Below are 19,489 nucleotides of genomic sequence, written 5' to 3' on the forward strand. Positions count from 1 at the left end.
CAAATTAACATTGCACCTGACTCAATGTCTGTATCAGGAAAATTCCGATCCGATCTTTGAAATATGTTGATACCTGAACCCGATACCGATACACCAATACCGATATCCCATCCCTAGTTGAACTCCTGCCAATGTTATGCAAATTAGCTATGACGCGGTTCAGCAACAGCCGCCACAACCAACGGGAATGTTGGAATGCTTGCATTGTGCTTTTAACGGACATACTCTGTCGCTTCAATCGCTCGTATTGCTCTTGCTACACAGCCTAGCGATTCTCTGTCGCTTGATCTCGTTGCAGCCGGTGTATTCGCCGCCTGGTGAGGCACCTGCAAGAAGGTACAGCTCACAGACACGCACATAAAAGGACTTCACAACACCCTTACACACACACACACAGACACACACACATACACACACACACACATACACGTATGCATTGCCGCTTTCTGTATATGGATCAGACAAAAAGGTTAGGACTGAGACGCATGGATAAAGCCAGAGAATCATGGGTAGCAGTTTCATTACTTTAAAACATGCACTTTCTTTTCCCGTCCCTATTTCTTCCACAAAGTAATATCAAAGACCTTGTCACTGAGCCAGGGAGTATTCCCTCTCACACACACAGCCCCACAGTTGTCCTATTTGAACAAACACAATGTCTTTATCTCAGTGCTGTGGGAATGGGGAAAACAAAGTGGTGTTTCTCCTTTCCAGACAGTAAACACACACAAAAAAAAACAGTCTCGGATTTGTGTTTTCATTCCCCAGAAGTGTCTGCAAAAAATGACACATTACTTATTTAGAGACATTAATGTTTCATATGCCGGTGCTTTGTGTCGACAAAAAAATAAAATGTTATTCTCATGCTGCATGTGTGTGTGTGTGCGTGTGTGTGTGTCTGCAGAGGTGGATCAAGCAGGCCCTGGACGAGAGCAAGAGCCAATGCGGGGGGGACGCGGCCGCATCCGGTTCTTCAAGCCAAAGTAAGAGCAGCTTCTTCACGCATTATGTGCACACACCTCAGCCCTTACATGCACATGCCTGCCTTTACTCTCAAGCCACAGGTAGCGCGTTCAGGCCGACTGAGAACTGTGCCGGCGCCCGTTCCCGCACCTAATCGCGAACCGGCCGCCGTGTTCACGCCAGAGATTTTAGCGTTCGGGAACCGGAAAGTTGGTTTGCAATGCGAACCGCAAAATACTAGGTCATTCTCCATGAACCGTGACGACAGCGTGGCCGGGAAAAGCTCAGAGCCCGGTATGAACACGGCCGGTTCGAAGATAAGCTCTTTAGTGCCAAACGTAACTGGTGTAGGCACCTGCTCCGGCTCAATTCTGGTCGGCCTGAAAGCCCTAAGGGTGTATGTTTAAGTACATAGTTTACTGGAACTGCCAACTCAAGTCTAAGCTGTTTGTCTGACCACATTACGTTGTATGCTTTGGCTGAAGATGGTGCGCCCACAAAAACAAAATATTTACTGTGAATAGTAATGCCTTATTTTTTTTATACATTCAAACGTATGTATTTATGTACTGCATATACATTATTGGCCATTGTAATGCATTCTGTTAAGTAGAGCTAGTGATGAAGAAGTTTATGATGTTAATCAATGTGCTCTCCCTCCCTTATCGCCTCCTCCGTCTGCAGAGTCGAGCACGGCTCCGTTCAAGAAGCGCAAGTCCAAGTACGCCCCCGAGCTGCTTCTCCTGGGCTCCCCGCCCGGCAGCAGTGGTAGCGGAGGAGGAGGAGATCTGCTGGTGCGGCCCCTCTCCCCCATCACACCCCCGCCCCCCTCCTCCTCCTCCTCGCGGCCCCACCTCACCACCTCCTGCGCCCTGTACCTGGGGGCCGAGGACGAGCGCCTCAACGGCGGCAGCGGCTCGCTAGGGGGCGCCACCATCAGCATGCCCTACTCGCCCCTCACCTCGCTGCCCACCAGCCGCTGCAACACGCCGCTGCAATTTGAGGTAGGGCCACAACGATGGGTAGCACAGAAACGCACACATGCACACACACACACACGCGCACGCGCACACACACACACACACACGCGCACGCGCACACACACACACACACACACACACCGCCGGTTGGGCCATAGTTACACACCTTTGAGTTACAAGCGATATCACTGCAGTTTGAGTTTGGAGGCATGCGTACTACACGCATGCGCTCGCATGTACGAACAGAGCTTCAGTCACACACACACACACACACACACACCCCTTTTATTTGCAAAATACACTTCTGCAATTTGAGGTAGGATCTAACTGTCCACACAAAATACACACACACACTATTGTGCTAATAGAGCTACATAGTCCTGCACACACATATTGCACACACATGCACCTTCTGGCCACAAACCTGTACAGTTTGAGATGCAAGACACGCATGCAATAAGACAGCTAGATGAAGAAAAGAACACACACACACACACAGACACACACACAGACACACCGCCGGTTGGGCCATAGTTACACACCTTTGAGTTACAAGCGATATCACTGCAGTTTGAGTTTGGAGGCATGCGTACTACACGCATGCGCTCGCATGTACGAACAGAGCTTCAGTCACACACACACACACACACCCCTTTTATTTGCAAAATGCACTTCTGCAATTTGAGGTAGGATCTAACTGTCCACACAAAATACACACACTTTCAAATGAAGGCCTTCTATGTCTTATTAAAGCTTGCCAAGTGTTGTCTGTGATTAGTGGTAAATACTCTCCCCATTCATTTATCTCGCTTGTCTCCCCAGAACATCTCGTCCCCCGAGGCTTCTCCTGTACACCGGCCAGAATCGCTCTCTCCTGAGGTAACCCCGTGTGTGTGTGTGTGTGTGTGTGTGTGTGTGTGTGTGTGTGTGTGTGTGTGTGTGTGTGTGTGTGTGTGTGTGTGTGTGTGTGTGTGTGTGTGTGTGTGTGTGTGTGTGTGTGTGTGTGTGTGTGTGTGTGTGTGTGTGTGTGTGTGTGTGTGTGTGTGTGTGTGTGTGTGAGAGAGAAGGTATGCCTCACTGGAGAATGAATGCATTTTGTTCAGAGAGAGCATCGCAGCTCCAAGTCTGAGTGAGTGCATAAAACAGTCGTCTGGAAGAGCAGGTGTTTTTGCTCATAAAAATGTAAATGTAGCTGCTGTCCTGTGCGTGTGTGCGCGCGCTAAGCAGTTGTTTTCCATATTGGAGTGAGTGTGCTGCACAAGTTCAGTTTTCCATAACCGCCTGTCTTTGTTCCTTCCCTGTTTAGCCGTGCCTGCGACCGGACTTTGACGCGGTTCGGAACGCCACCTTCCCCGACCTCTCCATGACCTCCAGCCTGGACAGCCCGATCCCGCCGCCCTGCGACGTCGACTTCCCCGCCGTGTCCCCGTCGCCCCTCAGCCTCTCTGGCGGCAACACGCCCCTCCCCCTCACGCCCGCCTCGGCCACGGGCGGCGACTCGGCGGCGCCGGCAGGCTGCACGCGCTCCGGCTCGACCTCAAGCGAGGCCCAGGCTCGAGAGCAGGCCTTCAGGACAGAGTTCAACCTCATCTACGCCTGCTCGCCGCTCAACGCCAACTTGGGGGGAGCCGGCGGCGGTGGGGGGGAGGGCCCGCTAGGTGCCCGCGGGGGAGCGGGAGGAGGAAGCCTGATCGACAGACGCCACTCCATGTCGGAGGGCAGCTACTCGCCAGCGGATTCCTACTTTGGCAGCGGCAGCGGTGGTGGTGGTGCGAGCGGCCAGGGGCTTCTGTCGGAGGCGGGAGCAGCAGGGTCGCTCTCGCCCTATCCGGAGCCACATTACGGGGGCGGGTACCCAGACAGTGGCACGCCGCCCCACCCCAGCAACCCTCCCCAGAAGAAGAAGGCAAGTTGGCCCCTTCCCTTCCCAACCATTCATCCTATGTCTTTTCCTCCAGCAGCCAGTATATTAACCATTGTCACTTTTGTCTTGAAGAAACATGGGTGTTTTTAACTGAGTTGTGTTAAACGAGGAGGCCTTCATAGGAGTGAGGAAACGACAAGTTAAGCAGCCTTGCTTCCGACAAGGCTAAACATGGAAAGAAGAGCTCTCTCTCTCTCTCTCTCTCTCTCTCTCTCTCTCTCTCTCTATCTCTCTCTCTCTATCTCTCTCTCTCTCTCTCTCTCTCTCTCTCTCTCTCTCTCTCTCTCTCTCTCTCTCTCTCTCTCTCTCTTCCTGTTTTGGTGATGTTGCTGCCTCTCCCTTATCAAGCCCACTCCACAGGCCAGAGTGTCTCATCTGAAAAGTCATTCTGGAGGAGGCAACATGTCTGCTCGCAGGCTTTTTATCACTGTGAGGAGCCCTAATAGCGCGTGCGTGCGAGGGAGAGAGAAAGACTGAGTGAGTGTGAGGGACAGTGTGTGTGTGTGTGTGCATGGGAGAGCACTAGATAAATGAGGAGCAGGCAGCCATCTCCTAAAACAGGTCTGAGCCGGCTGGCCAGCGAGTGGAGCGAGGAGCTGTCGGTGCCACTCGTATCTTTCTGGCATCATTTTTTGTTCTGTGTGTCTCTTACTACTAGTAGCATTGTTCTCAATGTGTGCACCTCCTCTCCCCTACTCCTCACCTCTTCCTTTCAATACCTTACAGCCAAGACTCTACCTGTCTGTCTCTGTCTCTCTCATTCCCTCTCTCTTTTTTTCCTTCTTTCTTTCTCTGTCTCCCTCTCTCTTCCCTCCCCTGCCTTCTCTTTTTTTCTCCCTTTTTGTTTTCCTAAAGCAGAGGGCGAACGTGACCATCCTTAGTCATCATGCAGGCAGTGTGCCTGGTTACCAGTCTCTGGCAATAAGAGGCCAGTGCAAGCCCATGCACAATATGGTGAATATGCCCCCCCACCCCCTCTCAATACTGACCAAGCTGCCGGTTAGAAGTCTGCATGGACATGTTCTGGGTTTTTTGTTTTGTTAGTGTTTTTTTGTTTTTGCATTCGCATTCAACCCAACACCATTCTCTTCTCCTCCTGCCACCGCCTCTCCCTTCCGTCCTCCAGAACGTCTTCAATTCATCAAGGATCCGTTGTGGTGGTTGTAATTTTATGCCAGCAAGCATAGCATGAAACATCTCTTGTGATTTCTCCGCCATTCTCGTTCTCTCCACCAAAGTTGGATCGATATATATATAAGAATATATATGTGTACAGTACATGCTTTAATCAGCATCCATACTCGCATTTAATTATGTTCAATTCTTTGTGGGAATTCTTTGTTTTTTTTCCCCCCCTCAACCTTTTTTAATTTCTCCGTCATTCGTCTGGTGGTGTGGGGTTGGAACCATTTGAGAAATGACTGCTGATGCCCCCAACTGATCCAGCCATCTTGCATGCAGAAATACACGCTCATGTACACACGTTCACACACACACACACACACATTCATACACATACCACACAAGTTAAATTTGGGTAATATTTGGCATAGGCAATTGAAGACCTTAAAGTAAAACTGTTACTAAAAAATTAAGATCAATGCTAGTTCTTACAGGACTATGTAACTAAATAATTGTAATTTAATATGTTATTATATTACACTTTTGGATGAATGAAAGTTAATGAAACTGATTTGACGAAGAGTCAGTTTGTGTTCTGTCCAGCAGAGGTCACTAAAATGTAGGACTCTTTCGCAATAAATGATTCATTTGAGGAAAGCCCAGATAGACACTTAAAAAAATACAGAAGTATTTAGTGCTGCATATTCCTAAAACAATGGTTTTGTTTTTGGTTTTGTAGTGTTTTACCCTTGTCTCGTGCCTCTGTCTTGTTACAAGTGCTCTGTCTGCACTCTCTGCTGATTGACTAGGTTTCTGCAGGCTTTTGATGGTTGTTGAGCTCAGAGTGAACACCTTGTGTTGAATGTTTTTGCATTGGTGAGCTATGGTGTGTTCTTGTGAACTGTAAACTTGTTATGAGAGTGAGGTTTTACATGAAAATTAAACGAAAACAAAATCTTACTAATCTAACTTGCATCTGTAGTTACCAGTGTATGGTGGCCCCTGTTTGACTAAGGGGCCAAGGGAATAATCCATGCCAAATGAGCCAATGATGAATCGGATCTCTGCATGCCATCGTTCAGTACTACCATTACTCATTTACATTCCTGCGATGAGTGGGTGGATGGATCCATGTTGCATTTGGAATATTGTGTGTGGTGTATGTACGTAAATGTAAGTGTTTCAGGTGTTGTTGTGATGTATATGTTTGTGTATGTTTGTTTGTGTGGTCTGTGAATGTTTGTGTGTAGGTGTTACGGTTTGTCTGTGTTGAGTAGTAATAGGCAAGTTTTTTTTTGAGGCAAGTCTATATTATTACATCACCATGTTTTTGTTTTGTTTTAAACTAACTCTCATCTCCTCCACAACAGGTGTCGCTGCTGGAATATCGCAAGCGGAAGCAGGGAGGCACCCGGGAGGCCGGAGAGTGCGGAGGCTCTGTGGGAGGCGGCACGCCTACGCGTCCCGGCTCGCTGTGCCCGAGTGCAGAGTCTCCCGCCGGGCTACGCACGCTGCTGCAGCACCCCGCCTCCCCCTCCCCCTCTCCACACAGCCACAGCCACGGCTCCTTCTCGTCACCCTCGCCGGCGCACCACCAGGCCTTCCCCCCCATGGAGGAGGTTAGCCCCCCGTTGGACGCCAGGGACGCGGCAGGCCCCCGCACACAGGAAGCACCCTCCTGGTAAGCAGCACATTTACAATCACAGTCTTTGGCCATTTCTCAATGTTCTAGTGTGTGCTCTTCGAAGTGTGTCACCCTAATTAGTCACGCCCAGTGATTGGATAGTCCGCAGAGTTCACCAAAGAGTATCCAATCACTGGGCCTGACTAATTAGGCTGACACACGCCGAAGGGCTCACACTAGAACATTGAGAAATGGCCATTCACTCCATTCGCTCAGGTCACCACAACTGGTGGAAAAAAGAAGTGGCAAACATCATTACACACACACACACACACACACACACACACACACACACACGCATACACACACGCGCATGCACGCACACACACACACGCACACCTTGCATAAGGTACCATAGTTGGTTTATCTTTAGGAAGGCATGATTTAGTTTGTAGCATATGGGACAGAACAGTAACAGTAAAATGGATTATTAACTGTACTGTATTCTATCGACAGTAGACTTGCCTCCACTTAGTGCCTCTCCTTGCATCCTCTCCTCTCCTTTCCCATCTCCTCCTCTCCTCTGCTCTCTCCTCTCCTCCTCTCCTTTCCCATCCTCCCCTCTCCTCTCCTCTCTTTTCCCACCCTCTTCTCTCTTCTCCCATCCCCTCCCACTCCCTCTCCTCTCCTCTCCTCTCCTCTCCTCTCCTCTCCTCTCCTCTCCTCCACTCCCTCTTCTCTCCTCTCCTCTCCACTCCCTCTCCTCTCCTCTCCACTCCCACTCCTCCTTCTGCTCTCCTCTTCAGGATGGTGCCCACCACAGTGGAGCGTCTGCGTGAGGGTCAGGGAGTGCTGGAGAGGGTGCTGAGGGGCAGCCTCAAAATAGAGCGCGCCCTCAAGAGGTCAGAGCCCGGTGACCATGGCAACCACAAAGACACAGGTACGTAGCGTTCACTGGCCTGCTCTAGCCACGTCCTGTATGACTTGACGCGCAGCGCACAGCCTCTTGCATCAGCTGCTTGGTTGCATTTCTTTTCCTTCCTCTGTATTGATTTTATAGTTGGCTTATTCTCCTATACTCTCTCTCTCTCTTTCTCTCTCTCTCTCTCTCTCTCTCACTCACTCACTCACTCACTCTCTCTCTCTCTCTCTCTCTCTCTCTCTCTCTCTCTCTCTCTCTCTCTCTCTCTCTCTCTCTCTTTCTCTTTCTCTTTCTCTTTCTCTCTCTCTCTCTCTCTCTCTCTCTCTCTCTCTCTCTCCTTAGACTCGTGTGAGATGGACAGGTATGACCTCAGTGCAGCGTCTCCGATGAGGAGTCCACACCGCTACAGCCCGTCTGTCTATCAGCACCAGGTACGCTACGCTATGCATCAGCACACGTCAAGAGTCAAGACAATATGGTGGGAGGCAGGCATCCGGCAGCACAGAGAGCAAGCCAATCATAGGGAATGTTGTTGCATCTTTTAGTGTGTGTGTGTGCGTGCTTACATGTGAGTGCGTGCATGTTTACACGTGAGTGCGCGTGTGTGTGTGTGTGTGTGTGTGTGTGTGTGAGTGCGTGCGTGTTTACACGTGAGTGCGCGTGTCCGTCTGTCTGTTAGCGTGTGTGTGTGCTCGCATTCATGGCAGAGAGAAAACGGTAAGAAGAGTAGAATGTAAAAGTTTAGTTTGTGCCTTTGACTATCTGACACGCCCTTGTGCTCTGTTCCCTTGCCAGCCTCAGCTGTCTGAGCCCCACCCGGCGTCGGACAACTCGGCGTCTCCCTTCCGCTCCTCGTACAGTCCCTCGCCGACGCCATACCAACGGCCCCTCTCCCAGGAGCTCGCCCCCCACACCACCCCTCCTCCCCCCACCGCCTCCCTCCTAAACTCCTCCTCCTCTTCATCCTCCCTCTCCTCCTCCCTCTCCTCCTCCTCCTCCGTCTCTTCACTGGACTCTTCTGTGAGCGGGACCTCCAGACCTCCAGGTGGCAGCACCCACCCTCAGAGCGGCGGCGGTGGCGGTGGTGGCAGTGGTGCAGTCCATGAAGGCTTGCAGGCCCAGCCCTACTCCTCGAACATCAGCAGCAGCGGCAGCAGCGTTGGTCACAGTCACCTGAAGGCCAGCCTGCTGAACAGCAGCATTGGTGGGGGTGGGGGCCTGCCATCGTCAGCCTCCTCCAGTCCACCAATGTCCAGGGGCCAGCAGCAGCAGCAGTCCCACTCCAAGTCGGACAACAGCAGCAGCAGCAGCAGCGTTGGTAGTGGCGGCCTGCTCAGTGGGAATGCGTCATCCCGACTAGCGCAGCAGGGTTCGGGCCGAGGCCTCCAGGCGAGCTCCAGGCTCCTGGCTGCGGCCTCCTCCAACTCTCAGCCTCATTACCCTCCGAGGGGAGCGCCAGCACTCAGCCAGTTCCAGCACCCACCGCTACAGGGCTCGGGCGTACGGACACAGACGGGGAGCTACTAAGGCCAGACAGACGGACGGACACGTGTGTGTGTGTGTGTGAGAATTGTGTTTGTGTGTGTGTGTGTTTGAGAGAATGTGTGTGAGTGTTGGGAATCGGTGTGTGAATGTGTGTGTGTGGCCCTCCTTAACAGCCTGTGGAGAGACTCTAGAGTTAAGGTTGGGGTTATGTTAAAGGAGACTTTTTTTTGTTCCGTAAGTTTTTCCCCACCTTTTTTCCTCTTTTCACCAAAAAAGAAAAACTGAATCACCACGAGCATATATCTAGACGGACATTCACAATGACATGACATGATCATGGAGCTAAGGAAAACAGAAATCAAGGAATTGGGGGGGGGGGGGTATTTTGGCGTCATGTTGGAAAAAAGGAACTCTTTAAAGAATAATGTGTCAATTTATCCGTTTTGTTTAAAAAAAAGATAAAAAAGGTAGACAGTAACCTTGTCTGTATAAACTCCTGTGGTAATCTGAACCTTTGCGCCTGTACCGTTTCGAGACTACGTTAATCGCAGGTGCCGAAAACTCAATAGAGGGGTCTGTTTGTGTGTGTGTGTGGTCCCCCCCCCCTTTTTTTTCCCTATCTTTTTATTTTACGTTTCCTGAACATCCTCCACTTCCAGTCCCCTTCTCCATTCCCTTATCCATTACTGAGACTCGTAGTCAATTATCTACATCATCTGGAGAACGGAAACAAGAAGAAAACCACAATTTTAGAAATAAAAGAAAAAAGAGACCAGTTGTTGAGAGAGCAAAAAGTGCCCTCAGATCATTCCAGTGTGCATTGTTTTTGCAAGGTGGTTGAAGAAGGCTGTTTACTATTCATGAGGGAATTTAATTTGTTCTTAAGTGGTAATGGTTGGGGACAGGGTTAGCTTTGGGCAATGTAACAAATGGTTTGGTTTACCATTACGAAGTAGCGATAACACTTTTATCTTAAAATCAAAATTGGATTATTTGGCATCCAACTTGTCACTTGGACCCCACTGTGTCTTGTCGTGTCGTGTCATGTCGTGCGTTATATGGAGGCGGTGTGTCTCACAGTGAAACAACCTTGGACGAATTACCTCTCCTCATGTATAGAGAAATGGAGAAGAGCCTACAACAACCACCCAGCAAAAAATAATCGCTTCCAGTTTTGTTCTCCAAGGAGGTATACCAAGAAAAATATTGAAGTGATTAACCAGGCTGACCTACAGGAAGTGGTAAACCTGCTAATAGATATACCTGCAGACATCATTTAGTTGAGAACATGAGGACTCCAGGCTCTTCTATTAGGTGATTTACCGCTACCACAAGGATAACTGAACCTGGTTTACTACTCTGCCAGCTTCTTAGTAATACAAACCCCCCGGATGAACGTGCGTGTCTCCTTCCTTCTCCCTTCCCCTCATACAACTTTTTCTTTTCCAGAATGACACTGGAGTCCGATTTTTTTTTCTCTTTTTGATACCTTTTGTGTTGTTTTCTTTTTATTTCCCCCTCCAGGTAACTCATGTTTTATTTGTAGCAAGTCTAGAATTGCTTTGTTATACTTGACAAACACACACACACATGCACACACACACTTACACACACATATTACACACATCTAATTAATCCATGGTGCTGCAGCTATCTCTGGGTTTTAAAAAAAGTTTGTTTTCCTTCTTGGAATTTTTATTTTCTTAGTGTCTGTCTTCGAGTTTTGTGAGACTTCAGCTGATGCTCTGGTGTTAGACCGGACCTCAAAAAGAAAAAGAAAAAAAGAGGAAAAGGTTCGTTTTGGAATCTGAAGCGGAGGAGCAGTTTTGTCTTGGCTTGCTGGGAGGCTGTGACAAAAGAACTGTAGTGCACTGCTTTCCCGAGGTTTGGTTCTGCTCTCACCCGCCACCATGGGGCATCCCCATCCCCATCACCATCCCACAATGCACATCTCTCCCCCCCTCCCCCGTCACATCAGTGTTCCTGTGTCTGTTTGTTTGGGGACATCAAGCATCACGTAGAGTTCTATCCCCACCCCCCTACCCTCACTCCCCACCAATCTGTGCATTCCATACATCTGACTTCAGAAAAAGAAGAAGAAGAAGAAGAAAAAAACACGCAAAAAACAACCGTGGACATTTTGAACTAAATGTTAAGGAAGCTGCTGTGCTCTCAATTGTACATTTTTTTCCTTTCTTTTGATTTTTTTTTTGTCTTTGTTTAGTTTTTCTTTTTTTTAAGAAAAAAAAGAAAGAAATGCAAGTGCTGCTTGTAGTTATTTCCGTTTGTACAGAAATGCTGTACCAGTCCCTTGCTTTACGGTGAGAGGGTGGGCTTGTTTGCTGTCCACCTGAACAGGTAAAGAGTACAGACGGGAGCTCTCTCTCTCTCTCTCTCTCTCTCTCTCTCTCTCTCTCTCTCTCCAACAGCAAGTTCATGTGATGTGCCATTTCCAACTGCATTGCGGATGGGGTTAAAAAGAATAAAGAGGGGGGGAAAAACAATGTGCCGTTGTTTAAGACTAAATGGACAAAGCCCTTGACTCCCCTTCCACCACCAGAGAAACTGACCTGTTGTGGAAACCAGACACAGGCCGGAGAACCGCTGTAGAATCCCCTGGAGATGGGACTGGACTTATTGCAGGAAGAAAACTATTTTTGTGTTTCTTTGTTCACCGTTCTTTGGTTCTTGGATACGTTTGAGGATCCCCTTGCCCCCCTTATCAAGATTTTGTTGTTGTTTGGGAGGGTGTGGAGGACATGGGGCAACAACATGATGACAGGACAGACTGGATCTTTATTGCCTGCCCCTCCCCTCCCTTCCCTTCCCTTCCCTTCCCTTCTCGCCCAGTGACCTAAAAGACTGAATGGGTACTCACTGGTTAACATGAATGTCTCTCTTTCACAAAACACTTTTAAGTAACAACGAAACGCGTATTGAAAATGTGGGACTTTTGTGACGCGTGAGGATATTACAAGAAAAATAACTTTAAAAAAAGAAAAGAAAAAAAGACAGACCAGCACCTTAATGACAAGCAGAGCAAGATCCCCAGAACGTATGATCATCATGTGTACTTGTATAAAAGAAAAACAAACGTGTTATATACTGTTCCAAGAAAATATAGTACACTAAATTTGCCGCATGATTAGTTTTCTTTTCACCTCGTCTTGTTCTGTTGGGGGTGGGGTTGGGGAAACATAATGACTTGTGTCATAGGCTGAAACCGCGACGGCCTGGTTTATTAGACATACCCCGTTTTATCCAGTCACTCTTAAAACTGGACAAATGATTTCCTTTTGTCTTTTTTTGTTTTGTTTTTTTGTTAATTGTTTCTTTTATTTTTCAAAAGAGATTGAGATTTTTTTTTTTTTTTCAAACACAGACCATAGTAATAACTATTTGGTATCTATTCCCATACCACATCACAGTACTGAACAGATGAGCTGTATCAATGCATTTTGATAATAAAATACTCATGATGACAAAATTTTAGTTTTCAAACCGTAGTTTGGATTATGTTATTTTAATAGACAGATAGTGGATAAGACGCCTGTCATTTTACAAAAGTGACAAGATGGGAAGATGGTATTACATCATTAATTACAACCCACTGATGTTGGGCCACATGTGGATTAGACATCTGGTTCCCATTTCTCGAAAGCATAGTTGCTAACCTGTTACCAACTTACTAGGTTTCTAATGGGAAATTGCATTGCAACCAAGTAAGTTGCTGACTTAGTTACCAACAATGTTGTCGAGAAACGCATCCACGCATTTGGTAGCAGTGCTGAACTGACTGATAAATGCACTCAATATCTGTTCCAATAATCTTTGCTCACCCACAAAATCCAAAATAATTGAACAACTTTAAATTTAAATACCATGAAAAAAGCTGACATTCTGAACCTTTGTTTCATTTACATCTTTTGGTCTCAAACCCAAATGTCCACCCATTTGGTGGACAACAAAAACAAGAGAATTTGGCTTGCTGTCCCAAGACTTTTGGTACCAGTACCAGTGTTGTACTTACAATGTTACAAACCATTTATTTCTTAGTCTACTTCGTTCACCCCTATTTTAAAGGACAACTTCAGCCAATTTCAACATGCAGTTGTAATGCTCACACTACCCTGGACTTGTTGTCAGTACCAGGTTTTTTTTTGTTTTTGTTTTTTTCTTTACTTCGGCCTATTCCGAGATCCTGGTCATTGTAATAGGGGCAGGTGTTTGTTTACATTTAAAAAAAAACATCTTGATTTATACCCAAAAACATCCAAAAGGTTATACAACATCAGCAGACAACTGGCAAACAGCGATACATTTTGGAAAAATATTTGGAGTAGGCCTATGGTAAAAAAAAAGAAAAGAAAAAAGAAATGTAAACAAAAGCTGCCTCCATTAGAATAGCTCAGATCTCGGAAACGGCTGAGCCAAAAAATGCTGCATCACCGGGTAGTGACAAGTCAAGGGTAGCGTGAGCAATACAACAGTATATTGAAATTAGCTGAATTGGTCCTTTAACAGGCACGTTTCTCAATATTTGTGTCACTACTGTGGCTCTGTAAGGCAGTGCTGTGGGTGTCAGCATTGCAATATGCGACCTTGCATCCTCCACTTGTGCTTGTGGCCTCGTACCAGGAAGTAATGCGTTGTGATGACATCACTGACAACAGCATTATATTTCAATATCTTGCAAAAGCTCAATTGTGAAGTCATTTTCTCATTTGGAAACTGGTTGGTGAATGAAGAATAGTCCCCCAAAAGTTGTGGCTAGGCTGACAGCGGGGAAACTTGATTTTCTCCTCGGAGGCGGGGCAAGGCCACAAGCACAAGTGGAGGACGCAAGGTAGCATATTGGAATGCACCCCAGGTGTGTTGAATGTTGGAAGTTGGCAGGTCCTGAATGCCTCTACTGCAGCGGCGTTCAAAAGATCCAGCTGTAGGGCCGGCAGTCGAGTTCAGGGTGGTCGCGGTACACAACGCGGTAGCCACACTCAGTGTGGACCCTCTCACACTTCTGGGGCCACGAGGTGGGCTTCATTGGTCTGTGGAAAGGAGGGGAATGCAAAGATGTCAAATCAACACCGGGGTGTGTTTTTCGAAAGTATAGTTGTTAGCCAGTTAGCAACTTCAGTAGTTGTCAATGGGAAATTGCATTGCAAACAACAAAGTAGCTAATGTAGTTAGGAACTATAGTTTCCAGAAAGCACCCCAGATTAGCTTGCACAACCAGGGCCGGTGGCGTCTAGTTTACAGGTTGCTGTGGGGCTCCCCCGGGAAGCAAATTTCGTGACAAATTTACATCGTGTCATAAATACGAACAAGGAATCACGGCTAACATGTCTACCAATTTTACTCACGACAGCATATGAATTTTTCAATATTATATTGCATCCTGTCAAAAAAAGACTTTTGTCTGATCAGGGGCCTCCTGCAGGTGGCGGCCTCTAGGCTGCAGCCATGTGTGTATTCCAATATGCGGCCTTGCGTCCTCCACTTGTGCTTGTGGCCTCACGTTTTGCTTATCCCCCGCCTCCATGGAGAAAACAATTAAGTTTCCCTGCTGTCAGCCTAGCCACAACAATTTTTGGGGGACTATTCTTCATTCACCATCCAGTTTGCAAATGAGAAAATGACTTTACAATTGAGCTTTTGGGAGATATTGAAGTATAATGCTGATGCCAGTGATGTCATCACAATGTATTACTTCCTGGTACGAGGCCACAAGCATACGTGGAGGATGCAAGGTCGCATATTGGAATTCACACCACATCTCGCCTGTGCGTTAATCCAGCCCTGTGCACAGCTCACAGTCAGGACCTCAAACATGCGATTTCGTACAGCAAAATCCTAGGATCACTTGGACCACAGTCTATTTGTGATTTTGGCACATTGGTGACACATTTTTGACATTTCCAGAGCACAGAATATCACATAATATCACATTAACAGAAGGAGGCATACAGTCAGGTGCCTATGGATATTTCAGCCCCATTTAGGTATATTCAGTGTCAATGTGTCAGCCCTCTCAGATACTTGGGTCTCTGCAGTCAAAAAAACAGTCCACAACTGACTAAAACTTTAGAGGCCAATAATGTGTTATTGAGCATAAATGTACTAAATCTAGTTACATCCATGATGAATGAGCAAATGTTAAACTAATCAAAAATGATACATACTTTGATACATTAGTACAGTAGTAAGCTGCACGTCTACATGTAAGGTCTACCACCGGTATCACAGAAGCGGCACAGCTTGAAGTGGTTTGTAGGCCACCTGTAAATGAGGTATACTTACGAAAGACACACAAATCCATTATCATGACAGTAGCACTTGTCACAACCCTTCCTGAAGGTCTGTCCAGGACTGAAGAGAGTGCCCTTGTGAAGGCATGGCCCTGAGAGAAAGAAACAGGGAGGGGAAAAAATGAAGCATTTTACTGCTGGCGTCAGGGAGATAGTAGGAGCAGTTGTGGGAATACAATAGTAGGTTAGTTCATGCTCCACTGGTACTGGCGCCAACACAGAGAGCCAGCCAAAGTAATAACCCCATTTCCCAGTTAAGACTGAAAGTGTGCTGACCGTCTGTGTGGGGTGTGCAATTTGTAGTTGTATTGTTTGTGCGCACCACCAGATGGCGTCCTTTACTAATGTAGAACCAGAGCCGTGGCTGTAGAACAGAGCTCCCATTCATGTTTGAGGAGCTGAAAGTCGTGAGTGAGTCTATTTCTCTCTGTCTTACCGACCTCAAGACATTTTGGGCGGCAAAAATGTCTTACTAGGTTATAGGCTGTATGTTATATCGCTGAGGAATTATTGTTACGTGTTTTTGATCAGGAAACATTTGCAGATGCTCATGTCAGCATGGACCACAGTATATTGAGACAACAACAACAAAAAACTTACTAGAAAGAAATTTCAAAAAGGGCATTTTTTATCCTTGGGCCTACAACTTACTGGATCCATAAGCCCAAGAGGAATACGTTACTTAAACCCCAATCTATCGATTGCTACGTTTACATGAGACATTTAATTCCGAATAAACTCACTTTCATTCTGAATAAAGCTTAATTCAGATTTGAAAACACCATGTAAAAATTTTACAATTTGGAATTAAATGAAAGATCAAAGTAAACTTGACGAAACTATTTCATTCTGAATTATTCATTCGGAATGAAAAACGTCATATGACGTAAACGTAGTGATAGTTAGAATCCTCTTTTAGTGTCTCCAGGTAGATATGAGAAGTTTCTCGTGAACAGATGGGCACGGTTGCTACGCAGGCAGAGTGCTTAAGAGTCTGGACTCACCTGCGTGTCGATACACTGCTGCCATGGTGACGCTGAGCTGACAGATAACCAGGACCATGATGAAGAACATCCTCCAACAACTCATCATGGACACAAAAAAGTTCCCAAAAATATATATGACGCAGTATTTAGGCACTGTAAAATAAAGAGGCTTAAGAAATGTTTGAAGTTAAAAAAAAAATAAAAAAAAAAATAAAACAGGCCTAGTCCAGATCCCGCTGAGAAAATAAAAATAGCCGGCAAAGTGAATGAGTTCTGACGACAGACAGTCGGACAGCGGAAAACTGCGGGGAGCAGACTGAACAGCTTTGCTTCTCACAGGCAGCAGATGCGATGTGTGAGTCTTGTCAGTGTGTGGAAGTCTTCATTACTCCCTTCTACCGTTTCTATCTCTATCTCTCTATCTCTCTCCTTCTTTCTTTCTCTGTCTGTGCTGTCTCTGGCTCTGGCGTTCACCAGATGCCCTTTATATCCTCATCAGCACCTGTGAGATGAGAGGAGAGGACAAGACAGCGGCGCGGGAACGGCTTCATTCGTCCAGACAACATCCTGATTCCCAGGCCTTTGCACCTTTATTTATTTGGTTTGCTTGTCCTTCTTTTCCTCCTTCCCTGCCTGCCTGCCTGCCTGCCTGCCTGCTTGACTTGACATACCTCGTCTTTTCCATTTCGTCTTTCCCCTCGTCCCATCATCATAGTGGGCCTTATAGCCCACAGCACGGTACAGTCATACAGGGCCACTGACTGCTTTGGTCGGGCCCCAGGACGAAGTCATGTGAAAGGCCCCACCACCCAATACGTTCAATGTCATGAGGAACCAATCCTGGGACCCCTCGCTCCCTGAGCCCGGGACAGCTGACCCATTTGCACCCCCACCCCCACCCCCATCCCTCCCCTGTCTGCTTCCCTGCAGCCCCCCCCCCCCCCCCCCCCCCCCCCCCCCCCCCCTCCCCCTCTCTCTGCCTGTCAATCGTTCAACCCTTCTTTGTCTGGGACCCACCCGTCAGCACAGCACAGCACAGCACAGCACACTACCCAAGTTGCAGCAGCCGGGCGGTCAGGATGTCTCTCTTCGGGCTCTGGCCAAGACCGGTCTGGGATGAGTGAGAGTTTTATTTAAACATCACGATTTTCACATTCTCCTGCGCGGTGGTCTGGCCTGCTCTGCTCTGCTCTGCTCTGCTCTGTGAACCGGATGCAGCTTGCAGATCTCACAATATGTCTGCCCATGAGGCTGCCATTGCTGCTGCTTCTGATCTACTCCTGCTGTTTGTGCTTGTGTGTGTGTGTGTGAGTGGGTGGGATTTTCCCCTTGTCTAGCATCCAAGCCCGTCATTCAAAAACACACACGGACGCATGCACGCACACACACGCACACACACCGATTTTCCCTTGTCTAGCAGCCAGACCCGTCATTCAAACATGCACACACACATCCTGTTTTAAGGCCTGGAGAGAAGAGAAGCAAAAAGAACAAAACATAGGCTACAAAATCAGAGCGTGTAGCTGATGATGCAGGCAGGGCGCGTCAGACTCAGGGACAGCGTTAGGCATAGGCAGACAAGGCGGTCGTCTAGGGTACCAAATGTCTTGTGGGTGGCAGTAACACCCAAAAGTCCCACAGAATTAGAACAAAATTATAACAAAACATTCCAATTTACATTGGCAATAAGTGTACAGTATGTAGCCTATATGGGCACTTGGTATGTAGCTGATTTGCTCGGTCTGATGTATGATGAACTGTTTACAGATGCAAAAATTCTAAATGCAAAAAAAGGAAAGGGGTTGCTCACATTGGGCACCAAATTGACAAGAGCCAACGGGCCCTGGTCAGCCACAGCCAGTGTGATTTCACTGAGTATAAAATGAGAGTATAAAGTGAGAATAAAAGGAGAATAAAGACACGAGGCAGGCCTGTCAGACCCTAGGCAAGCACCCTCTGCTGACAGGCGGGGCCCTGGTAAGGTTATGACTGTATACTACTTGTCGTTTTCAGAGTGAGAAGTCCGCACACTTAGAATCCTTTTTGTTGTGTTTTATTTTTTCATGGCAGGAAAAAACAAAACACAAAAAAGGATTCTAAGTGTGCAGACTTCTCACTCTGAAAACTACAGTTGGCCTTCGTCCTGCACCTTTCCCTGGGATGTGCACAATCCTCTCCTTCAACTGAATACTACTTGTCACCTATTCAAATGACAGCAATGAAACTTTGTGAGTGTGGCAGCACCTCCCTAAATTCCATGACCGAAAACTGCATTAATACTGCTACCGAAATCTCTCTTAAAGTTGCCCCTGCTGCCCATTTCTTTAACGGTGGTTATGGGCTCCAGGCCCCTCTTTGCCTAGGGGCCTTCAAATACCTTGATACGCCCTGGAGAAGGCCATGAGGGCCGAAACGCGTAAGCATTGTAGCCAAAAAAGAAGTTTTTAAAAAAATTGCAACCTTGAGTGCATTTTTGAGTGCATTTCAGCATTTTGTCTACCTGGACCAAGTTTGAGAGCCCCTACACTGATGAGCACCAAGGAAAAAGGTGAAGACCCAGAAGCACTCCATACCTGCTTGTGTTTGATGCCTTGAAACGTCCTTGACATTTGGGAATGAGTGAGTGAATGCTGTTAACATTTTCAATAGAGCGGTTTATAGCCAGCAGACAGCAGACCCTTTGATCTACACACACACACACACTACTACTACTACTACTACTACTACTACTACTACTACTACTACTACTACTACTACTACTACTGTACTAAGTAAATTGTCATGAATTATTTTTGAAACTAGCAGATGAAACACACACACACACACACACACACACACACACACACACACACACACACACACACACACACACACACACACACACACACACACACACACACACACACACACACACACACACACAGCACAAAAGTGGAAGACACTGGTTTAACACTTGCCAATCTGGCTGTTTTATAGCACAGTAATACAGAGAGGGTGAAAACAGTTTCAGGTATTGCTGTTCGAGTCAGGTTTTCTACGGTCTTCTTCATTTGTCGATCCGCCTGCAAGCCTGTGCATAAGTGACACTTTCCCAAAGAAACATTAGCCGTTGAAAAGGCTTTCAAACGGGCACTGATGACGTGCCCCTAGCTACTCCCGGGGTCTGCTCATTGGTTCG

The 19,489-nt window shown here is 47.2% G+C and overlaps 2 protein-coding genes across 6 annotated transcripts in view; one reads left to right on the forward strand and one right to left on the reverse strand.

The window, feature by feature from the left end:
- The window catches only part of setd5 (SET domain containing 5), a 43,903-nt gene extending 31,382 nt beyond the window's left edge, over positions 1–12,521 (forward strand). For 4 of the 5 annotated variants that reach the window (XM_063215108.1, XM_063215109.1, XM_063215110.1 and 1 more), the window contains exons 17-25: positions 905–983; positions 1,648–1,967; positions 2,766–2,822; positions 3,250–3,849; positions 4,726–4,821; positions 6,360–6,670; positions 7,420–7,553; positions 7,878–7,966; positions 8,331–12,521. In XM_063215108.1, the coding sequence (XP_063071178.1) occupies positions 905–983; positions 1,648–1,967; positions 2,766–2,822; positions 3,250–3,849; positions 4,726–4,821; positions 6,360–6,670; positions 7,420–7,553; positions 7,878–7,966; positions 8,331–9,062 (2,418 nt within the window). In that variant the 3' untranslated portion in view covers positions 9,063–12,521. The remainder of the gene's footprint in view (positions 1–904; positions 984–1,647; positions 1,968–2,765; positions 2,823–3,249; positions 3,850–4,725; positions 4,822–6,359; positions 6,671–7,419; positions 7,554–7,877; positions 7,967–8,330) is intronic. The other variant, XM_063215112.1, reaches the window with a different exon arrangement.
- A 1,423-nt stretch (positions 12,522–13,944) lies between these two features.
- The window catches only part of lhfpl4a (LHFPL tetraspan subfamily member 4a), a 126,875-nt gene continuing 121,330 nt past the window's right edge, over positions 13,945–19,489 (reverse strand). Inside the window, exon 5 of the mRNA XM_063216249.1 lies at positions 13,945–14,065. Coding sequence (XP_063072319.1) covers positions 13,945–14,065 — 121 coding nt within the window. The remainder of the gene's footprint in view (positions 14,066–19,489) is intronic.

This window comes from Engraulis encrasicolus, chromosome 14 (genome assembly GCF_034702125.1).
Source record: "Engraulis encrasicolus isolate BLACKSEA-1 chromosome 14, IST_EnEncr_1.0, whole genome shotgun sequence".
Lineage (NCBI taxonomy): Eukaryota > Metazoa > Chordata > Actinopteri > Clupeiformes > Engraulidae > Engraulis > Engraulis encrasicolus.